Here is a 21,839-nt window from a genome sequence, read left to right on the forward strand (position 1 = left end):
ACGACAAATTCAGTGACGTGGGGTGATATTAAAGTTGCTGAAAGTACCCAAGCGACAGTGATTTCAGGACGCACAGTTTTTTGTTTTCGTTGAAAGCAAACTGCTACCATCCCACAACGGTATCACTGATATCCGCTTGTTAAATAAAATATTGTTTCTCATTAGAACAGAGCCACGTATATTTTAGCCCACGTTATTGTTAAGCTTTTATTGTTGGTCTTTTAGCTGACGTGAATATGTCACTGATGTTTTTAACTTTATTTTGTAGTATTAAACGTCAAGACATTTTTCCACTTATGTCCGTGTTTTCAGTCTCCTTGGGTGCGACATAAAACCTGACTGAGTAATCTGGGAGTGGCAGCTTTGAAAACCGCAGCGAGAAAACTTTCCATTTTAGCTTCAATTGCTTCAAGGATTTCAAGTAAGGGTATCTTCAACAGCCGGTTTAAAAAAGAACAACACAAATCTCTGCTGCAGATAAATGGGTGTACCTTTCATTTGAAACTACCGATATTATACATGCCAGCAGGCATAAGGGCAGTTACTAAGTAACTGAAGTAAGTAAGTAAGTATATTCTAGTTATGGCTGCACTTTTCGATATTTTAGGGTCACGCTTTGTAGGCCGACTCGCACGATAGACTTGTTATCGTTCCTAACTCTTTGTACTGAATGTGGAAATAGTCAGTGCATTTCATAAGAACAACTTTTGCTCGTATGCCAAGAATTTTGTGGTTTCGACAACTTCTGCCCTTGAAAAACACAGAAGAACTTAACCATAAAGGTGTGATATAAAAATTTAGAAATTCTGAAGTACTTTCGCGTCACTCTAGCTTAAATGGCCTTTTTCCTCTCGGATTAAAGAGCTTCATAAGTAAATTTTATTAATTGATAAATGTACGTGCCATATAGTTTATTCTCGAATACTTTGAGTCGTTAACGTTTTCTTTGCTTTTGCATTTTAAAAACTTTTGAATGAGAACGATTTGAGAGGTGCATAAAGTCAAGAACATACAACGTTTTAAACAACTGTACTTGTCACAGTGTATCTGAGTTCACGTAAAGTTGACTCTAGCGACCGAAGTCTGTTTATTTGAAGAGGAAACGATATTTTTAGAGTTTCCAAGTAATAAGAACTGAATCTCCGAGACAAAGCTCGTACTTTGGTGGCAAAGTCAGATTGGAATCCCACTTTTAATATATGCTCCGTTTTCATTACTAGTTAAACCGTGTCTCTTTAGATATCTGGGTCGGTCCTTGAAGTAATTAACACACGGCTAATCCTAGACTCATTGCACTTAATGTTTTCAACAAAATTTCGACAAAACAGCATGATAGAAGGAGACGTTTTGGGCCTTTCCACAAGTATCCGGATTTTTTGGGGGGAGATTTAGAAGATATTTAGAAGATATTTAGAGAATTTAGGGATATTTAGAAATATTCAGAGCTTTTTTGGCTGAGCGCTGTGTTTCCCTCGCCGTTTTCTTGAGACAATAGTCAGTTCTATGCCAGAAACGAGCTAGTTCAGTGATTAATTTCCCACTTGAAAAATATATTGCAATAATTTCATATATTAATACAAGTACTAAAACCGCAATGTTCCTAAATGGCGGATGCTGGTAATATAGAGGCCCCTGAAGATTCTACGTCTACGTTTTTACTACTGCAAAATAATTGAAAATTCTTGTCTAAATGATTCAAAATCGGTTCCATTTAAAAAATAATGATAATAGCAAAAAAGTAGAGGGTTTTTCGAGATATTTAGCATTTTTGTAATGATGTTAAGACATTTTTTGAGAGTTTCGGGAGAGATACGTGATATTTCTGGAAAGGCCTAGGACTTTTTCACAGACGTCGTTGTTGCTGTATTGCCGTGATTTTGACAGTTCTTCAATGTATTCCAAAGGAACACAAACAGGTAAAATTTTTCGTCAACAAAAACTCAGTAGCGTCACTTTTTCACTTTCAAACAGGGGAAAAAATGAGTTGCTTTTTCCAGATCAGTTTCGTTCCGTTCTCGGAAAGTGGCCATTTTAACGGATAAATAAATTCCACAAACTGAATGCGGAATTATTGCCGCCAATTGCAAAACCGCGGTATCACAGAGTCAACCTTTGCCTAAGCGATTAATAAACCCATTTTCCGCTCGCGACAAGCAGCAAATCAGAAGTCTTGTGCGCTCACGTGAAACTTTATCATCGTTTCTGAGACATGTAATGTAAAGTGCAGTTTTATTATTTATATTGACCAAATATACAATCAGTTGTCGACAATAACACAGTCCACAATCAGTTGTCGACAATAAAGAAAATCGCTTATGGTATTCGCCTTGATTTTCAACTCAGGTAAAAAGTAGCTAATTGAATTCCAAAGCCAAGCAGAATTTCTGGTATGAAAAACTGATAACAGGGCAGAACTTGCTATAATCATGCAAGGAATTTTTTTTTTTACAATAGAATCCCAGATAAAGAGGAGATCTCCATTTCAGTTTCCTTATCAAGAACAATACATTGATATAAGGCTCGTAAGGTTTCGAAAGTTATAACCTTTTGGCGGTTTGAGTATGTCATGCTGTGCAAGGGCTGAGGGCGTGACAACATCTTCCCTTTCGTTTTCGGAAACTTTTCTTTTCCCGAAATACCCTTAAAACGATATTTTGTCGCAACCTTTTATACGCCTGTAAAATCTCCGCAGTTTGTCCATACCATGCCATATTTCCGGTCCGGTTTTGATACGAGTTCCTGTTTCCCTCGATTTCAAAACAACACCACTTATTAACTCGTGGGTGCAAATACCAGTTACCGTAGGAATTATTTCACGGTGTTTATTAATTTGGCTAGTGGCGAGCTGGAAGATACTTCATTTTATTTTGTCAACCACCCGAATCTTTTTAATATAAATTTTTTTGTACCTCGCATTAAGTTTAACATTAGCAAAAAACACCGTCAGTTGCCTCATATTTGGCTTTCAACAGGACACGCCCTTATCACGGGGAATCGAACACTAGCGATCTGGCGGTGGTTCAACAAGAATGGGGAAAATAATGAAGACGTAGCGAGTTAAGAATGTGAAGTAAATAAGTGCTCAAGTCACGAGCACGTACAAGTTCTTTGATAAAAAATACGTAAAATATTTTCCCAGAAATAATTGGCATATTGCCTTCTGGTGGCGATTTCCTCTCAGTATGTTTTTTAAGCGTGGGCAATGTTATTCAGTTAGAGATAAATCGTAATTGTTTTGACATCTAACATGCCGGTGGTCAAGACTTGAGGTTTTTAGTCGTTTAATGTTGTAAATGTTTGCCGGAAGAAAAGTGCGGAGGCGAAACGTTTTCCAACTTGATAATCCAGACACGACACAAAGCAATGTCATGTATTGACAGCTGGTTTATCACAAGAAGTTTATGATGACCCTGAGGCTAAATCCAGTCCATGAAAAGCTGAAACCTTCTCACGAAATCTTTTAAGCCGATAAAATCTGCCGGGGAACAAAATAAGAGTATTATAAAAATAGCCAAATGAAACATACTTTGGAAGTTTCATCGTAACGGCTTCAGGTGAAGAGAGTTGAACTACTGTGGTGACAATTCGTGATCAAACAGTAAACAATCGCGTGCGCTTAAAATCACGTTAGTTGAAACCGAACTATGATGACACAGGGAAGGAAGTCACCCTTATTTAACGGCTGGTTTAATTATGTAGTTAGAGTAGTCACATACTGTCATCATTATATTTAGCGGAGACTGATAAGTTCAGACGAGACCGGAGCCAATTCCTAATTTTCCATTATCGGGGGACACTGGATTTAGTCTTGCCCTGACTTCCGTTCGCTTCCGAGCCATGTGTACGTTAAGACGAATTAAAAGAAAGAAAACAAGTAAATGAATATAGGGTGATTTTTGAATCGTTAGAGTGGGTTGGCGTGAAAGGAAGCGATCTTTGGCTTTGCTACTGTTGTTTGGTGAGTCACGTTCGACAGCAAGGATGATTGTCGATTCGTCAAGTACAACTGATTGTACCAATTGCTATGCTCACTCCACGGTAGAATTCCTATAGTTACATGACTGTGTCTCTTTTGATTTGAATTAGCGAGAAACTGCCGGCCATTTGGCGCAAATAATATAACAGAGAGAGACATTACGAGATTGCTAGGAACTAGTATAGAGGCCAGGGTTCTTTTTAATAAAAAGGACATGCTAAGGCCGCCTCACGACACAGAAACACGAGATTTGAAATGTCTCTTTTGACTTGAATTGGCGAGAAAGTGCCATTTTGCGCAAATAATATAACTAGAAAGAGAGTCATTTGGAGATTGCCGCGAACTATAGTAGGGGGGCCAGCATTCTTTTGCTTTTTAATGAAAATTACTTGCTAAGGCCTCAATAAACAGAAAAACGGAGATTTGAAATGTGAGATTTGTAACTTTCTATCGCGTGATAGTTGACGAGAGTGCAGCCCGAGTCAACTATCACGCGTTGAAATCGAGAGCGAATAACCTAATTGTTCTAGTAAAAATCTATCGTTAAAAACGTTATCTAAATCCTCTTCACCGACACGTCGAAAACGCAATGAAGCGGCCGTCATTTTGTTAACAACCGAACAGATAGATAGTGAGTAGCATAGCCAATCAGAGAACAGCATTCGTGATAGAACTCTAGCAAATTTATAGATAGAGCGAGTTTTATATTTATGCTGTTACTGAATGAGTACAAATTGAAGTGCGGTTGGAACCTCGAATAAGCGGGAAACATTTCAAGACTAAAATTCATGCGACTTTAAAAGCATTCAGCCCTGAAAGTAGTCGTGGTCGCTTATTGCGAGATTGAATTTGAGTGCTTTTTTGGCCACCGTTAAAAATGTAACAAATCAGGACTTGTTGAATGGAACTGCGGATTCGTCAACTGCAAATACTACAATTCAAAGTATGCAAACAATTCAACCTCTTCTGTCTCTCTGCCTGACAGTTCAACGGTCTTCAGCAACACCCTCCCGATATACCTGGGCGACTTTCATAAACAACACCAGCCTGATGAAGCAGACATTTGACACATTTCTTTTGAGCAAACAAGTTGACCATTGAAGTCTGCAACATCTCAGCCATTTTGAAGACGTCTCCCAGGGCGAATGACTATCACAAGCTCTAAGTGTTACACTAACAGTAAACGCTTTCGATGTTACTCTCAATCTGTGTCAAAACTTTCGACAACTAATGCCCTTCTCTAACAAGGCATTGACGAACACGTCTCCCAGGGCGAATATCTATCACAAGCTCTAAGTGTTACACTAACAGTAGACGCTTTCGATGTTACTCTCAATCTGTGTCAAAACTTTCGACAACTAATGCCCTTCTCTAACAAGGCACTGAATCCCCTTTTCTTGACTGATTTGCCGTGCTTTCGCTCTCTCGTCATGTACTGTTACGCAGGGGTAATGGCTGTTGGAAAATTCGGCAGAGGGGGTCAGGAGAGGAAACTCTTTACGATTGTATGAATACACCCTCACGTGTCCCGATGTTTTCGTCACTTTTAAGGCAGGAAAGAATTTTGAGAACTTCATATATTAGGCCTAATGATCACTCGCCTCTTCAGTTTGAACAACATGTGCGCAGATATCTCCTTCAGGAAGGCACGAAGGAAGTGTAAGAAACATATGCTGACGATATACACAAGTGTTCCGAATAGCGCGGAAGTTAATATTCAGCGCCTCCCCTTAATAAATTGCTGCGGGGAGGAAATTGCAGTTGAAATTTGTCGTGACTGATGACTGTAAATCGCCTCGCCCTGACGCGTGTAACCAAGCCTGTTCCAAACGATAGAAGCTCATTTTTTTTGTTTTCGTTGAAAGCAAACTGCTGCCGCCCTAAAATGTTATCACTAATATCCGCTTGCTAAGTAAAATATTGTTTCTATTAGAACAGAGCCACGTATATTTTAGTCCACGTTATTATCAAGCTTTTATTTTGGGTCTTTTAGCTGACATAAATGTATCACTGATGTGTTTAAGTTTATTTTGTAGTATTAAACTTCAAAACATTTCTCTACTTATACCTGTGTTTTCAGTCTCCTTGAGTGTGACATAAAACCTGACTGGGTGCGAGAAAACCTTCCATATTCGCTTCAATTGCTTCAAGGATTTCAAGTCAGGATATATTCAACAGCCGGTTTAAAAAAGAACAGCACAAATCTCTGCAGCAGATAAATGGGTGTAGCTTTCATTTGAAAATACTGATATTCTGATTATGAACTAGATTTCTTGGCATTTGAGTGTCACGCTTTGTACGAATCGCACGACAGACTTGGTTTCGTTCCCAACACTTTGTACTGAATGTGGAAATAGCCAATGTTTTCATAAGGCAGCTTTTGCATGTGTGCCGAGAAATTTATGGATCTTTTCGTCAAGTTCCAAAAGGTTTAACCCTTGAAAAAATCCAGGAGAACTAAACCACATAGGTCTGATATAAGAATTTAGCAATTCTGAAGTACTTTCGCGTCACACTCAATTGGCCTCTTCAGTTCCTCTCGAAAGAGCTGCATGATCATCATGAGTAATTAGTTAATATACGTGCCATATATATAGTCTATTCTCGAATACTTTGAACCTTGAACTTTCTCTTGTCTTTTGCATTCAAAAAACCCTTGAAGAACGATTTGAGAGGTACATAAATTTCGTTCTTGTATAGAACATGCACCGTTTTCAACAGCTGTACTGTCTTGTCATAGTGTATCTGAGTTCACGTAAAGTTCAGTGACTCTCGCAACCAGATAACCAGAGAACTCATTCCAGAATCATCCAAGTACTCAATTTGAAGTCCGTTTATTTGAAAAGCAAACGGTATTTTTAGAGTTTCCAAGTTACGAGAACTGAATCTCCCAGACAAAGCTCATACTTTGGCGGCAAAGCCAGTCTGGAATCCCACTTTTAATATGTGCTCCGTTTTCATGACTTTTTGAACCTAGTCATTACTATTTAAAACAGGTCTCTTTGAATATCTGGGTCGGCCATCGAAGTAATTAACACAGCGCTGTCAAAGGCGGTATTCCTAGACTCATTGCACTCAATATTTTTGACTCAACCACAAGATGGTAGGAGACTTTTTAGGCCTTTTCACAAATATCAGAATATTTTTTGGGCTTTTAGAAGTTTCCGAGATATTTAGAAAATATTAAGATTCTTAGAGAATTTAGGAATATTAAGAAATATTCATAGCTTTTTTGGCTGAACCTTTTGTTTTTCTCGCTATTTTCCTGAGACAATACTCAGTTCTATGCCAGAAACAAGGTAGTGCAGCGATTTCCCACTTGAAAAATATACTGCAATAATTTCATATTAACACAAGCTCTACTAAAAACCGCAATATCCCAAAATGGCGGATGCTTGTAACATCGGAGCGCCTGAATCTTCTTCCTCCTTTCACCTCTGCAAAAATATTTAAAATTTTCGCCTGTCGTCAAAATCGGTCCATTTTGAAGCAAAAATACCAGACACTTAGAGGGTTTTTCGAGATATTTAGACATTTTTTTGTGATCTTTTCGAACGTTTTTGAGAGTTTTTGGAAAGACACTTGGGTGATTTTTTGTCATATTTCGAGAAGGGCCTGGAACTTTTTCACAGACGTCAGAATATTGGCGTGATTTTAAGGATGCTGTTCTTCAGTGTATTCCGAAGGAACTCAGAAAGTTTACATTTTTCCTCAACAAGCAAAAGCAGCAACATCCCTCCGCGTCAGTTTCGTTTCTTGGAAAGTCGCCATTTTCACGGATAAATAAATTCTACGTAAGCGGAATAATTGCCGCCAAGGCCGCAGTATCACAGACCAACGCAAATAGCGAAATTTAAAATGAAGGCTTTATCACTCGTAAGAAAAAAAACGTTTCGGCCAGTCAAGAAAAACACGCTTGGTGTACATGTACCAATAGGACATTTTTTCCATGTCCAGTGATGTCTGAGTTACCCGCTACACACTGACTTTAATGAGCTAAAACTCTATTGTCGATGCTGTTTTTTAACAGCATCCACAAAAAAGCAGCATCGACCAAAAAAAACCAACGTAGAGAAAATCTTTTCTCGTTGATTCAGTCATTGACTTTTAGACTGGCGCCTGCACATAATATTTTTTATTTCTCCACGCCATGACACGCGGAGACCATTTAGATTCAATTTCCGTTATGTTATAGAATTCCTTGTTTCGTTCTGACCCTGTACACCATCTGTTCCTGTCTTCATCAGATCTGTAAGCTGCGGTTTTTATAAACCTATGCTAAGTAATAAACCCATTTTCCGCTCGCGACAAGCAGCAGAAGTCTTTTGCGCTCACGTGAAACTTTATCATCGTTTCGGAGACATATAATGTGTCTATACGTAAGCTTCTAAGCGCAGTTTTAGTATTAATGTTGTCTATATACGCAATCAGTTGTCGACAATAAAGAAAATCGCTTACGGTGTGTGATTTGCCTTGATTTACAACTGAACCAAAAAGAAGTTACGTGAACTTGAAAGCCAACCAGAATTTTTGGTATGAAAAACTGATAACGAGGCAAAACTTGCTCATAATCATGCGAGTATTTTTTTTTTTTTTTTTTTACAATAGAACCCCAGACAAAGCAGAGTTATACATTTCAGTTTCCTTTTCAAGAAAAATACATTGACACGAGACTCGTAAAGTTTCGAAAGCTGTAACTTTTTGGCCGTTTGGATATGTCATGCTGTGCAAAGCCTGAGGGCGTGACAATACCTTCCCCTTTTGATTTCGGAAACTTTTCTTTACCCGAAATATCCTTAAAACGGTATTTTGTCGCAACCTTTCATTCGCCTGCAAATCGTCGCGTGTTGTCCATTCCATGTCATATTTCCGGTCCGGTTTTGATACGAGTTCCTGTTTCAATCGATTTCAAGATAACATCACTTATTTACGCGTGGGTGCAAATACCTTTACAGTAGAAATTACTTCACGGTATTTATTTGGCTAGTGGCAAGCCGGAAGAAACTTCATTTCATTTTGTCAACCACTGGAAACTTTTTAATATACTTTATCTGCACCTCGTTCTTAGTTTATCATTGGCAAGAAACACTGTCAGTTGACCTCAGTTGGCTCCCATTTGGCTTCCAACAGGACACATCTTTATCACGAGCAAATTTATTCCACGTGGCGCCAAACACTCGCGATTTGGCGCTGATTCAACAAGAATGGGGAAAATAACGGAGACGCAACGAGTTAAGAATGTGAGGTGAAAAAGTACTCAAGTAACAAGCACGTACAAGTTCTTTGATAAAAAATACGTAAAATATTTTCCCACGAAATAATTGGCGTATTGCCCCCTAGTGGCGATTTCTTCTTAGTATGTGGCAATGTTATTAGAGATAAACCGTAATTGGTTTGACATCTAACATGCCGGTGATCAAGACTTGAGGTTTTTTAGCCGTTTAATGTTGTAAATGTTTGCCGGAAGAAAAGCGTGGAGGCGAAACATTTTCCGTCTTACAACACAGACACGACTAAAAATAATGTCATGTACTAACAACTGGTTTACCGCAAGAAGTTTCTGAGAACTGAACTAAATCCAATCCGACGACGGATAACACGATCAGATGAAAACCTGAGACGTCGTCACGAAATCTTTCAAGCCGATAAAATCTTCTGGGCATAAAAATTAAAGTATGATAAAATAGCCAAATGAAAAATACTTTTAATTGAGGTCTCAGCGCACGGCTCCTGGTGAAGAGAGTTGAACTACATGTACTGAGGTGACAATTCGCGACGAAACAGTAAAAAATCGCGTGCGCTTAAAATCTCACTAGAACCGAAATATGATGATGACACAAGGAAGAAAGTCTCCATTATTTAACGGCTGGTTTTAAAAATATGTGGTTAGAGTAGTCACATACTGTCACCATTATATTTAGCCGAGACTGATAAGGCCAGACGACACCGGAGCCAGGTCCAAATTTCCGTTATTGGGTCATGGGGAACTGGATTTAGTCTTAATAAAGCTTCTACTTACTTGCTTACTTACTTGCCCTGACTTCCGCTCGCTTTCGAACCATGTGTTACGACGAATTTAAAAGAAAGACGCGCAAGCAAATGAATATTGGGTTAATTTTGAATTGTTAGTAGGAGTTGGTTGGCGTGAAAAAAAGCGATCTTTGGCTTTGCTACTGTTGTTTGGTGAATCACGTTCGACAGCAAGGAATGATTGGCGATTCCTCACGTACAACTGATTGCACTGATTGCTACGCTCTCGTGACTTGAATTGGCGAGAAAGTGCCCCCCCCCCCGGGGGGTACTCCCTTCTATGGGCTATATGGGTTTGTGCGGCCCCAAAGGGTATGGTTTTTCAACCGTCTGGCCATAAATCTGAGGGTAGGCTTTTTAAGGCTAATGGTTAATTTCTTTTCTTTACGGTTAACAGAAATCTTAGAAATTAATTACCATTGTTTCAAAAAGTTAAAAATTAATTTTCAGTGCTTAAAAAAGTTTAAAATTTACTTTTATTCTTGTAGAATTACATATTTATGACCGTTGCGGCCGTCACAGCTGCCCTAAACATAACTTATGAAGGGCTTTTGGTGACAGTCTTATTGATAATGATGAAAAGAGTACCTTCTTCTAAAGAACATACCCAGTTCAAGACTAGAGTGCAAAAATCATACCCTATTTATGACCAAAATGGCCAAAATCGAATAATAAAACCGTTACAAGAACTTCGTCAAAGCACTTTGCGGTTCTATGAAAAATCTTTTCATATTGTTGGCGCGATACTCTGTAAACTATAGACAATTGTTTACTCTGTCAGCAAAAGACTTAGCCAGCAAACAATACACTGATTTATTCACAGGAAAACAAAAAGTAAAGAAAGCATAATTTACCGTCTGATAAGTCGCCCGAACCGAATCGGCTACACACACACGTTCCCCGTTAGAGATGTCCCTAAACGATGTCGCTATGTTTTTCTTACTTTGGACGGTGCGTCTTGAAAGCGAAGCTGTAAAAACTCGGGTCTTGATAGGTAAGAGTCAAGGAAACACTTAAAAAGTGCACTCACTTATAATCACAAACAGACATGTATTTGAAGCAAGGCGCCATCGAAAGTTTGACTGATCAACTTACTTTTCGGTTAAGGGGGGATTTTTCCACCTGGAGCCACTGAATCGCTGGAGATAGAGGCGTTTAAGTTGGCGGTTGATTCTGCAAACAAAGATTCCAGTTTGCTGAGAGATGCAACGATAACTGGGTTAGTGGAAACGGCAGAGTCTGTGGACGAATTTTCAAATATGGAGAAAGGTACATTTTCAAGTGAAGACAATCGAATTATTCTTGTTTGCTCGCGAAGTTCGACCGCAGTATCGTGCCTCATAACGTCGATCGTCCTAAAGGAGACAACATTTTAACGCGTTAAGATGTTATAAATCTGTAAGTCAATTCCTGTACAGATGCATAACTAACGAAATTAGTGTCAACTGTTTATTTCGGGCGTGCTTTTAGCCAAAACTTTGATTGAAACTTTTCGCTAGATTCGGTTGATTGTGTGAGATACATCTAACTTTAAACGGCACTTTAAACAAACTCAGTGATTCAAAAATGCATATAAAAATCAGGTACATGTAGCGTTAATTGATTGATCTCATTAGCCTGTGCTCTGATTAGGGATTTTCTATAGAGCACTAATTGCTTGTTATATTATTAGACACGCTCAGTTGCCTCAAAGAATGTCTGACTGATTCTGCAGTTTTTGTCTGAATACGGTTTAATTGTTGCATGACTTTTACCGGGCATCCACAGTACAAAACGATTTTCTCGCGATAGGGGTTTAAAAGTTTTGGGAATCTGTACCCCTTAGAATTAAGTATTTGCCCAACAAAATCTTCAAGAAAGAGTACAAATGCCACCTTCTGAATAATCAAACTTGATTTTACTGCTGCTATGTTTTACTCAATTGATGTTTGATTTTGTTGCTATATAAGTGTGAATGTAGGTTCATCCTACATGATGTAGTATATGTATGTTAGAATACAGTCCTAAGAAAATACGTGCGTTGATTGGTTAAAAACCGTGTTTCTCGCAACACAGAACTAGCACGAACAGTTGACGTAATGATGGCACGAGTAAAGAGAATTTACATTTTGATAATCAAAAGTTAACAAGTTGTTTTCCTTTTTTTCGTCGCGGTGTTCTAAAAGAAATAGAAAACATGTTCTCCGTGTTTCTATCGAGTTTCTGTATAAATCTTCTAGCGTACTATCACGAATGCCGTTCTCTGATTGGCTACGCTACTTACTATCTAACAATTAGATTATGAGCTCGAGATTTCTATCGCGTGATAGTTGACGAGGGCGCAGCCCGACTGGCAACTATCACGCGATAAATCTCGAGCTCATAATCTAATTGTTTAATAGAAACACTCGTGAAAGTTTGGGAGAACTCGAAAAAGCTGTAGAAACACGTGTTCCCACAGCATTTCTCGTTCTCCCAAACTTCCATAGTCGACACCCAAACTTCCATAGTTGACGAGGGCTGCGCCCTCGTCAACTATCACGCAAAGAAATCGAGAGCGTATAATTGTTTTAGTATAAATCCACTAGTCGTTGAAACCTTTATCTAAATTTTCTTCACAGACACTTCGAAAACGCCATGAAGCGACCGTCATTTTGTTAACAAGGGCACGCTGCTACGCTACTCACTTCCTATCACAGAATAGATAGTGGGTAGAGTAGCCAATCAGCGAACGACATTCGTGATAGAACTCTGGTAGATTTATACTAAAACTCGATAGAAACACGGTACATGTTTTCTATTTCTTAATTATGTAGTCTAATAAAAAGTATACTGGTTGTTCTTATTCTCCTAACCAGTACCATACGAAATTTATGGGGACCAACTAGGAGAATTCGAATTTTGAGAAAGAGATTAAAATTAGCTTAACAATCCAGCTTTACATCTCCCGGCATTTCGTGAATTCTTCAGTCACGCAACACAACGCTACGCTCGTTGCGTGACGGAGACTAGGCCACATCTGGAACTCCTAAACTATCTGTTGGTTTATTATAATTATTATTTTTTTAAATTTTAATTAATGCAGCGATTGGTTTGGTTCAAAGAGGAGCCATAGCTATCGTAGGACCAAAGAACTCGCTCGACTTTGAAGCAACACAAAGACTATGTCAACAACTTGATGTCCCTCAAGTCGCCATCCAGGTCAGCGGTCTCAGCTCCTTCATCAACCCTTGCAACAACGAGTATGTCTTACGCATGACCCCTGCTGACTTACCGCAGCTCATAGGCATCGTGGCGTTTATAAAGCACTTCGGATGGAAAAGAGTAGCTGTGATTGCTTCTTCTGACAAATCAGGTCAGGAATTCACAACTGAATAAAATTATCGCAACGTTCTCAGAGTAATGGCCCTTAAAGGGTTATCCTGCATAAACATTCGATTGTTGTTATTCTCCCTACGAAACATCGGAGAAACGAGAAAACGTTGGCTTAGTATTCTCCTGCCCGTGTGCGATAGCTAAGCCAATCAGATTGAAGTATTTGCATTAGTATATTAGTAGAATTCTAGCAATCCTCCTCAGTATAAATCTAGTAGCGCTCTATCCCTAGTAGCGTTCTCTTTTTGGCTACGTTGCTCACTATCTATTCAGTTGTAGATAATGAGTAGCGTAGCAGTGTGCGGTTGTTAATAAAATGGCGGCCGCTTCTTCGCGTTTTCGAAGTGTCTGTGAAGAGGAGTTAGATAAGGTTTTGAACGACTGCTAGTACATTTATACTGAGACAGTTAGATTATTCGCTCTAGATTTCTATGCGTGATAATCGACTCAAGCTGAACCCTCGTAAACTATCACGCGACAGAAATCTCAAACTCATAATCTAATTGTTAATTAGAGGCTCAATTCGATCCTCTAGTCTAGTTCATTTGCAATCCAAAGATTCTATTTTGCAGCAAGGGAAGGTATTCAAGACTTCGTAAACAACCTCAGAGAAAACGAGATCACTCTGACAAATGCAGAATATTTCCGCGTAGCATCCACGGAAGACTCCGACGAGTATATAAACCCGAATCTTGAACCGATACTGAACAGAGTAAAACGTAGTAACGCAAGGGTCATTGTGTTAAAGTGCGGCGCTGAGCAAGTCACGAATGTACTGAAACAAGCGTGGAAACTGGGACTGACTGAGAACTTTGCTTGGGTCTTAACGGATTCTGCAGTTAGCGAGGTAACAGTCACGTGATTCTTCCAGTGATTCTTGCAACCTCGCCTGTTATATCACTTTCGGGTTATTAATGCCAGCCCTATAGCGTTTTAGTATGAATCTACTAGCATTCTATCACGAATACTGCTCTCTGGTTGGGGCTACACCGGCTCACTATCTATTCTGTGATAGATAGTGAGTAGAGTAGCAGTGTGCGCTTGTTAACAAAATGACGACCGTTTCTTGGCATTTTCGAAGTGTCTGTGAAGAGAATTTAGATAAAGTTTTGAACGTCTAGTAGATTTATACTAAAACAATTAGATTATTTGCTCTCGATTTCTTTGCGTGATAGTTGACTCGGGCTGTGCCCTCGTCAACCATCACGCGATAGAAATCGAGAGCAAATAATCTAATTGTTTAACAGATTAACCAGTTGTATCTCTCTGTCATCAGGAAACAAAACGCATTGTTTCCAATGGTGCCAGTCTTTAAATGAACCGTGTTGGCCGTGCTTTTCTTTATCTAATGTAGAAACACATTTTGCCGAATGGGTCCTTCCCAGTGTACATGAGAGGGCTTATTGGATTTCGTCAAAGTGTTGGAAGTGGCTTTCATAATGAACACGTCAGGTTACTATGGAAACAGTCTGGTAATACAGAGGGGATCACGGTATGTGCCAGAGGAGTCAATCTATTTAAAACTTTCTCTTTCAGAATCAAATCCAGAATGAAATCACAGAGTTTGAAATTTAAAAGATTGCTCCTGAGTAGTACTTTCATGTGTCACTGTCTTTTATGCTGTACAAAGTGTTCCAACGTTTAAGTCTGAGGATAAAATCCTTACGTTTGACCATTCAAACGTAAGCTATTGAGCCGTACTTTCATGTGGTACTGTTTATTGTGCTCCACAAGGTGGTCCTAACTTTTAAGTTTCTGCATGAACCCAAGTGGATATCCAACTGGATGTGAGATCATTCAAATAAAAGCTATCTGACAGTATATGCATGTGGTACAAGATAGTTCTAACTTTTGACAATCTGGAGGAGCGAAGGACGAATAGATGACCAATACTTGTAATAAGCCTTATGCTATCGTTTCCCAGGCTTCCGTGGGTCGCGTGTTTGATGCAGTGCGTGTCCTGGCCAGTGGTATACAAATGGCAATAGACAATAGATTACCGCTGAACAACCATTTGCCGGCTCAAAACGTTTGCAATGTGGCCGTTGGCAAGACGTCTGATGACAGAGGGAAAAAACTAAGCAACTTCTTACGCAAGGTGAGGAAGTTACATCATGGGGTTAAGAGCTAGGTAAATGATGTTTGAAAAAACCGCACAGAGTGATACGGACGTCACGGTGGAGTAAAGTCGGGTTGGTGGAGAGGGATGGGTTGTGGTGGGGTGTACGTGGAGTTGGGTGGGGTGGCATGGAGTGGGATGGAACGGAGTGGGGTGAAGTAGAGTGGAGCGAAGTAGAGTAGGGTTAGACGGAGTGGGATGGGATGTGGTAGGGTATACGTGGAGTGGGCTGGAGTGGAGTGGAGTAGTGTGGAATGGAGTGGGGTGAAGTAGAGTGGAGCGGTGTAGAATAGGGTTAGGTGGAGTGAAATGGGATGTGGTGGGGTGTACGTGGAGTGGGGTGGAGTGGAGTGCAGTGGACTAGAGTGGAATGGAGTGGGTTGGAGTAGAGTGGAGTGGTGTAGAGTAGGGTTAAGTGGAGTGAGATGGGATGTGGTGGGGTATACGTGGAGTGGGGTGGCGTGGAGTGGAGTAGGGTGGAATGGAGTGGATTGGAGCAGAGTAGAGTGGTGAAGAGTAGGGTTAGGTGGAGTGAGATGGGATGTGGTGGGGTGTACGTGAAGTGGGGTGGAGTGGAATGGAGTGGACTAGAGTGGAATGGAGTGGGTTGGAGTAGAGTGGAGTTATGTAGAGTAGGGTTAGGTTTAGTGGGATGGGATGTGGTGGGGTGTACGTGGAGTGGGGTACAGTGGAGTGGAGTAGGGTGGAATGGAGTGGAGAGGGGTGAGGTGGAGTGTGGAGGAGTGGGGTAGAGTGATGCGGGGTGGGGTGAAATGAAGTGAACTGGGGTGGAGTGGGGTGGGGTGGAGTGGTGTGACGTAAAGTAAGGTGCAGTGAAACAAAGTAAAAAATGGGAAGGAAAGTGACAGAGATAATCTTATATCAGGTTCTAAAACGCTTATGAAGCCAGGTTATCTGCAAGAGGTTCGTCCTCTACATGTTGCCTTTTTTCCGATTGCTTTAGTTGTTCCTGCATTTGTTCACGCGATTAAGACTACAACTTTCCTTGTTAGGTGCAAATCAATGGATTTATGAACTTTTTGAGCTTTGACATCAGTGGCCATCCCTCTCAAGCCATTTATGACGTCATCAATTACCAAGGCAACGAACTCAAAAAGGTAGCGGCTGACAATAACAAATTTTTTTGGGAGGCGCGGTGGCCTCATGGTTAGTGCGCTCGTCCCCGGAGCAAGCGGTCCGGGGACACTGTGTTGTGTTCTTGGGTAAGATACTTAACTCTCACAGTGCCTCTCTACAGCCAGGAGTATAAATGAGTACCGGCGTATTGCGGGGAGTGACCCGCGATGGACTAGCATCCCATCCAGGGGGAGTAGAAATACTCCTAGTCGCTTCATGCTACAGAAACTGGGATAAGCTCCGGCATCTATGAGCCATTCGGCTCCAAGGCTTCACTTTTAGATTGAGTTAGCAACTGAAGGCCGGCTCAAATATTTTGGACGGAACATTTTTTGCGGCATGCGATAATGGAACTGCAGTTTGCGATATGATTAACAGGAAATAATTGCCATTGTCCTTCTAAAAATTATTTATTTTTTTTTTACCTTTATTGCTTCCCAATGGGCCAAACTAGCACGATTCAAACAAACGTAAAATACGTGAAAGTTACCTACCTGACCAACGAGCGAAAACTCTCTCTTGGTTACCATTCCAAAGAGTTTGATTTAATCTCAATTCTTGTTCCATTCCTGTTAAACGACTCTTTAGATCGTCACAGGGTATTTCGCCTTATAGGAGGGACTGTATCATTAAAACATTTTACCTTTCCCACGGTAAAAAGCACAGAAGGTAATAGTTAAAGAGAGTGCATATAGGTCTTTTGTTATACACAGGTTGGAAACTGGAGTTCGTTTGGGGGCTTACAGATGGACCAACAACCAATCATCTGGCCTTCAAATACCCCGGATGTACCACGTGAAATTACCAACACTCTGAAGAGCAAGACCATCAGGGTAGTGACGTTTGTGGTAAGTCAGTGAGTTAGTGATTGATTGAGTGAGTGAGTGAGCAAGCGAGCAAGTGAGTGAGTGAGTGAGTGAGTGAGTGAGTGAGTGAGTGAGTGAGTGAGTGAGTGAGTGAGTGAGTGAGTGAGTGAGTGAGTGAGTGGGTCTGTCGGTCCGTCGGTCGGTCGGTAGGTCGGTCAGTCAGCCAGGATTCAATATGACGGGTTATTTAAGTTGGCTGCTGGTGCAACTCTACAGTACTGGTCCAATCTACAAACCAGAATTTCAGAGATTTAGTTCAATTTAAATGGGCAACTTAAAAGCAAATCGTACTCTTCTCAACGTAAATTTTGCCGTATCATCATAATCTATTCCAGCTTAACCCGGTTTCCGTGGCATTAGAGGCCAGGAGCTAGTTTTGCCAGGCTCCTTCCAAGATGCGATTCTTAATCATTGCAGGGTTACTCTCCCCACAGCATTTCATTAGCCGGTATCCTGGGGGGCTACTCCTAGAAAAGTTGGGTGAGGGGTGTAGGGCCCACTTCCCAAAACTCTTGGCCTATTTATGACCAAAATCTGCGATTTTTGCTACCCGATTTATGACTTGGCCAAAATTCGATACCCATTTAATGACCGTTGCGGCTGACACAGCTGCCCTAAACATAAGTTATGAGGGGCTTTTGTTGACGGTCTTATTGATAATGATGAAAAAGTAGCTTCTTCTAAGAAACATGCCCAATTCAAGACCACAGTGCTAAATCCGTACCCTATTTAAAACCAAAATGACCGAAATTGACATCCTATTCTCGTTCTCTGATCAAACCTAAACCAAAGTTGGTTCTCGGAGCACTGATACTGGTAATGACTAGTATACATATTTTGAATCATTTGTTTACTCACACACAGGGTTCTCCTTTCTCGATGCTCAAATCAAACTCTTCGTCATCAAAGGAAGAATTTGAAGGAGCAGCCATTGATATTCTAGATGAACTAAGCCGAATTCTTGGATTTTCATACACAATTTACTTGTCACCAGACGGTAAGGCTGGAGTAGAGAATCCAAACACTGGGGAATGGAACGGAGCAATCAAAGAAGTCATAGAAAAGGTAAAAATTATTCTTTTTGGCGTGGAATGCACATATATACAAACCCTGAATTCCATCGGTATTCTCTACTAGCTTAAGGCCAAGTAACAAGGGCAATACTTTATTTCCACTTGTCGCGCACCAATGTTGCAAACTGAAAAACGTTTCTGGCGAGTAGAAACACCCTTGTCTTAAGTTCAAGCAACATGTTGCGCTAAGCCGGCAAGAGTGACAGGCTGGCGATGCGTGGAAGAATGCCGTTCAATTTGCAATGCAACATTGTTGCTGGCCAAGTTACAGTAAATGCTGGAAGTGTTAGAGGGTCTGGGAGGGGTTGTTAAAAGTCATGGCTCGGAATTGGTCAGACTTTTAACTATCAGCCGAGAAGTTACAGGTTATTTTTAAACTAATAGCTGAAATTCAAATTTATTGATAGCTGAGGAATGAGGGGGAATTTTGATTGATAGCGGCGATTACAGTGCTCCCCCTCCCTCATCCAGACCCAAATAACTGACCCAAAATCATTCGCAGACGCGTTCAACCCTACACGCTTCTGTCAATACTTATTTGGCTAACCTAAGCTTAATTCTCTGCAGGTTTGTTATATAGTAATTAATATTTTTCGCGTTATAGAAAGCTGACTTGGCCGTTGGGCCGATAACTATCAATCCCGACCGAGGAAAAGTTGTGGATTTTACCAAACCCTTTCTGACTTCTGGTCTGGGTGCAGTCATGGCGGTTGGTGAATCTCCAATATCATACTTCCGGTTCCTCTCTCCTTTTCATATTTACCTTTGGAGCGTCATCATCATCTCCATGTTTGGCATGGCCGTCGTAAACTGGGTACTAAGTCGGTTCAGCCCTTTTGGTTACCATGGAAGGTGTGCACAGGCGCGAAGGAAGGTAAGAGAAACGGAAGTTTAAATATGATTATGGACAACCTCCCCTCCCACTGACAGACAATCACTAGAAGCCCTCAGTCCCCTCTCCTCAGGTAAAGGAAATCATGACCGTGACTGTGTTTGGATATCTGATCTTAATTAGCAAAGATTTTAACGATTTTATTTCTCCGTTTTCTCATTCGTTTTAATTTCACTATTGCGAAGATATATCAAACACTCAAGACAGTGTTTGACCGTATTTCCACATTTCATCCCTTCTCGGTGTTGGGAAATGTGGCCAAACAAGGTCTTTTGTGTTTGATATCATATTACTTGACAATCCGAGGAGAAGGGGCGTTAGAAACTACGGGCACTTTCGGCATTCGACCAAAAATTCCGGTTTGCATTTCCGTAAATTTCCAGTGGCGAAATCGAATAACAGCATTTTTCTGACTCTCCGAAAAAGAGAACAACCTTGCGAGGTATAACGAAATTTTGGGAAATTTCTTACCTGGAATTGCAGTTCTATTTGACTTTCCCCCGGAATTTCTGTAAGTTTTCGGTCGAATAGTTCGAATAGTTCGCTAGTTCAGAAATTCAACAATTTCCGGATTTTCTGGAAACTTCCTCACCATTTATGCAAGTTTCAAAATTTTCGAAAGTTTTGGTTAAATGGAAAGTGCCCTACAACTGGATCCTTTGGAAGGAACTCATCTCTAATGGAATGTCATTCCTATTACCACTAACACATTTCATGTCTCGGAGCATGCAGGGGCTTTGTCACATGAACCAAGATTAATGTGCAAAGCTCCCACAGGTCTCCTGTGGCTCACTGGTAGAGCATCTCGAGAAGAAGCCAGAAGGTCCTAGGTTCGACTGTTAGCTAAAGCAGTCGGATTTCTTTCTTCTCTTAGACTGTGTCATAATACTGCTAATTGTTACTCATGGCTACTAAATCTTTTAACAGGTTAGCAAGCAAATCATGGCAACCAAAGACAACCTGAGTTTCCTTAACTCTTTGTGGTGTTCGGCAGCCTACTATCTCGGGCAGGGACCCGGTGGTTACCATCCCGTCTCGGGATCGGGACGGGTCTCAGTTGCAGTGTGGTGGTTCTGTATAACAATTCTAGGTGCGACATACACGGCTAATCTAGCGGCTTACCTCACAACCAACAGACTGCAGACTCCCATACGGAGCGTGGAGGACTTGATTCAACAGACTTCTACTGAGTATGGAGTTGTAAAGGATAGTCAGACTCAATGGTTCTTTGCGACGTCGGTAATAGCAAGGTCAGATGTATAATAGTGCCTATTTTGATTTGTCTTGCATTGTGGTCTAAACTGAAGGTTTGTTTAAACTAATTGAGGTCCACTGATTAAGCAAGAAGAATTCCCCCCCTTCCTCCCGGGGTCCGGGGGCTTTCCTGCTTTATCGCAAACATTACTTTAATTTACAACCACTCGCATACATTTTAGTAACTTACATTCGTAAACACTAACAACAAAACACTATATTACAATTAGTCTTTCTTGCATACAATAAAGTACGTTAAGTCACTTTTAACAAGGCTGTTACAAAGGGCCTCTCAGGGGGATTCATCGTTCCTTTGATCGCTTAGCTAGTTCCCTATCAATAGATTCCATTATTCCCTAGCGTAAAGCAAGGGTTTTCGTTATTAGTAGAAATGTCCCTTACTCCCTCAAATTAATAAAAAAATATCCACTGTTCCCTTGTTCCCCAAAACATCTGAGAGCAAGACCTGCCCTCGAACAGAAAGCCACAACACCGAATAGAAGTAACGTGTGCCAGGTCGAATCAATGTACGTCCTCTTTCCAGGAAGTTCAGTTAGTCAAGCGGTCAAGATGCATCGAAGCTTACTTTGTCGCTTACTAATCGTGAACATTAACAACACTGTAGATACCAAATGATGTGGGAATTTATGAAGTTACGTCAATCACTACAGTCAAGCACGGCAGAAGGACTCAGGAGGGTGGAGTTGGGAAAGTTTGCCTTCATTCATGATCAACCTCTGCTATTGTACAAGTCTCGCAAAGATCACTGTGGCAAGATGAAGGTCTTGCAGGGGTGAGAAGTTAAGGCCGCCGCTCACTAGCCGATTTTTTGTCGGGCGACAAAAAATCTTTATTTGTCGGCTAGTGAGCGGTGAATTCAGACAAGTCTGCGACAAGATCGGGGCTTGTCGGGGCGATATCTGGCAGTGCTAGATCTCAAAACGTCTTGTCGGGCCTTGTCGGCTAGTGTGCGGTGGACCAAGACAATTTGTCGGGGGTCGCGCGCGCGTCAACCAATTAGGAAATGTCATGAGAGTCTCGTCAGTGGAATAGGCGCCATCTTGATTTTGGATGACTCGGCCCCAAGCCTGAACGCGGTTAGTCGCGACAAAAGATCGGCTAGTGTGCGGTAAGCTGA

The 21,839-nt window shown here is 40.8% G+C and overlaps 1 protein-coding gene across 3 annotated transcripts in view; it reads left to right on the top strand.

The window, feature by feature from the left end:
* The window catches only part of LOC110040286 (glutamate receptor ionotropic, kainate 2-like), a 31,332-nt gene that overhangs the window by 3,889 nt on the left and 5,604 nt on the right, over positions 1-21,839 (top strand). The window contains exons 1-12 of one of the 3 annotated variants that reach the window (XM_020745502.2): positions 10,543-11,000; positions 11,114-11,275; positions 13,071-13,340; positions 13,933-14,207; positions 14,715-14,852; positions 15,285-15,458; positions 16,493-16,597; positions 17,330-17,464; positions 18,347-18,547; positions 19,160-19,429; positions 20,375-20,697; positions 21,327-21,494. In XM_020745502.2, the coding sequence (XP_020601161.2) occupies positions 10,916-11,000; positions 11,114-11,275; positions 13,071-13,340; positions 13,933-14,207; positions 14,715-14,852; positions 15,285-15,458; positions 16,493-16,597; positions 17,330-17,464; positions 18,347-18,547; positions 19,160-19,429; positions 20,375-20,697; positions 21,327-21,494 (2,306 nt within the window). In that variant the 5' untranslated portion in view covers positions 10,543-10,915. Of the gene's footprint in view, positions 1-10,542; positions 11,001-11,113; positions 11,276-13,070; positions 13,341-13,932; positions 14,208-14,714; positions 14,853-15,284; positions 15,459-16,492; positions 16,598-17,329; positions 17,465-18,346; positions 18,548-19,159; positions 19,430-20,374; positions 20,698-21,326; positions 21,495-21,839 lie in introns of those variants that run through there. The other 2 variants (XM_089276996.1, XM_089276998.1) reach the window with 2 other exon arrangements.

This window comes from Orbicella faveolata, unplaced genomic scaffold, assembly GCF_042242905.1.
Source record: "Orbicella faveolata isolate gen_17 unplaced genomic scaffold, um_ofav_v1 contig_46, whole genome shotgun sequence".
Taxonomy (NCBI): domain Eukaryota; kingdom Metazoa; phylum Cnidaria; class Anthozoa; order Scleractinia; family Merulinidae; genus Orbicella; species Orbicella faveolata.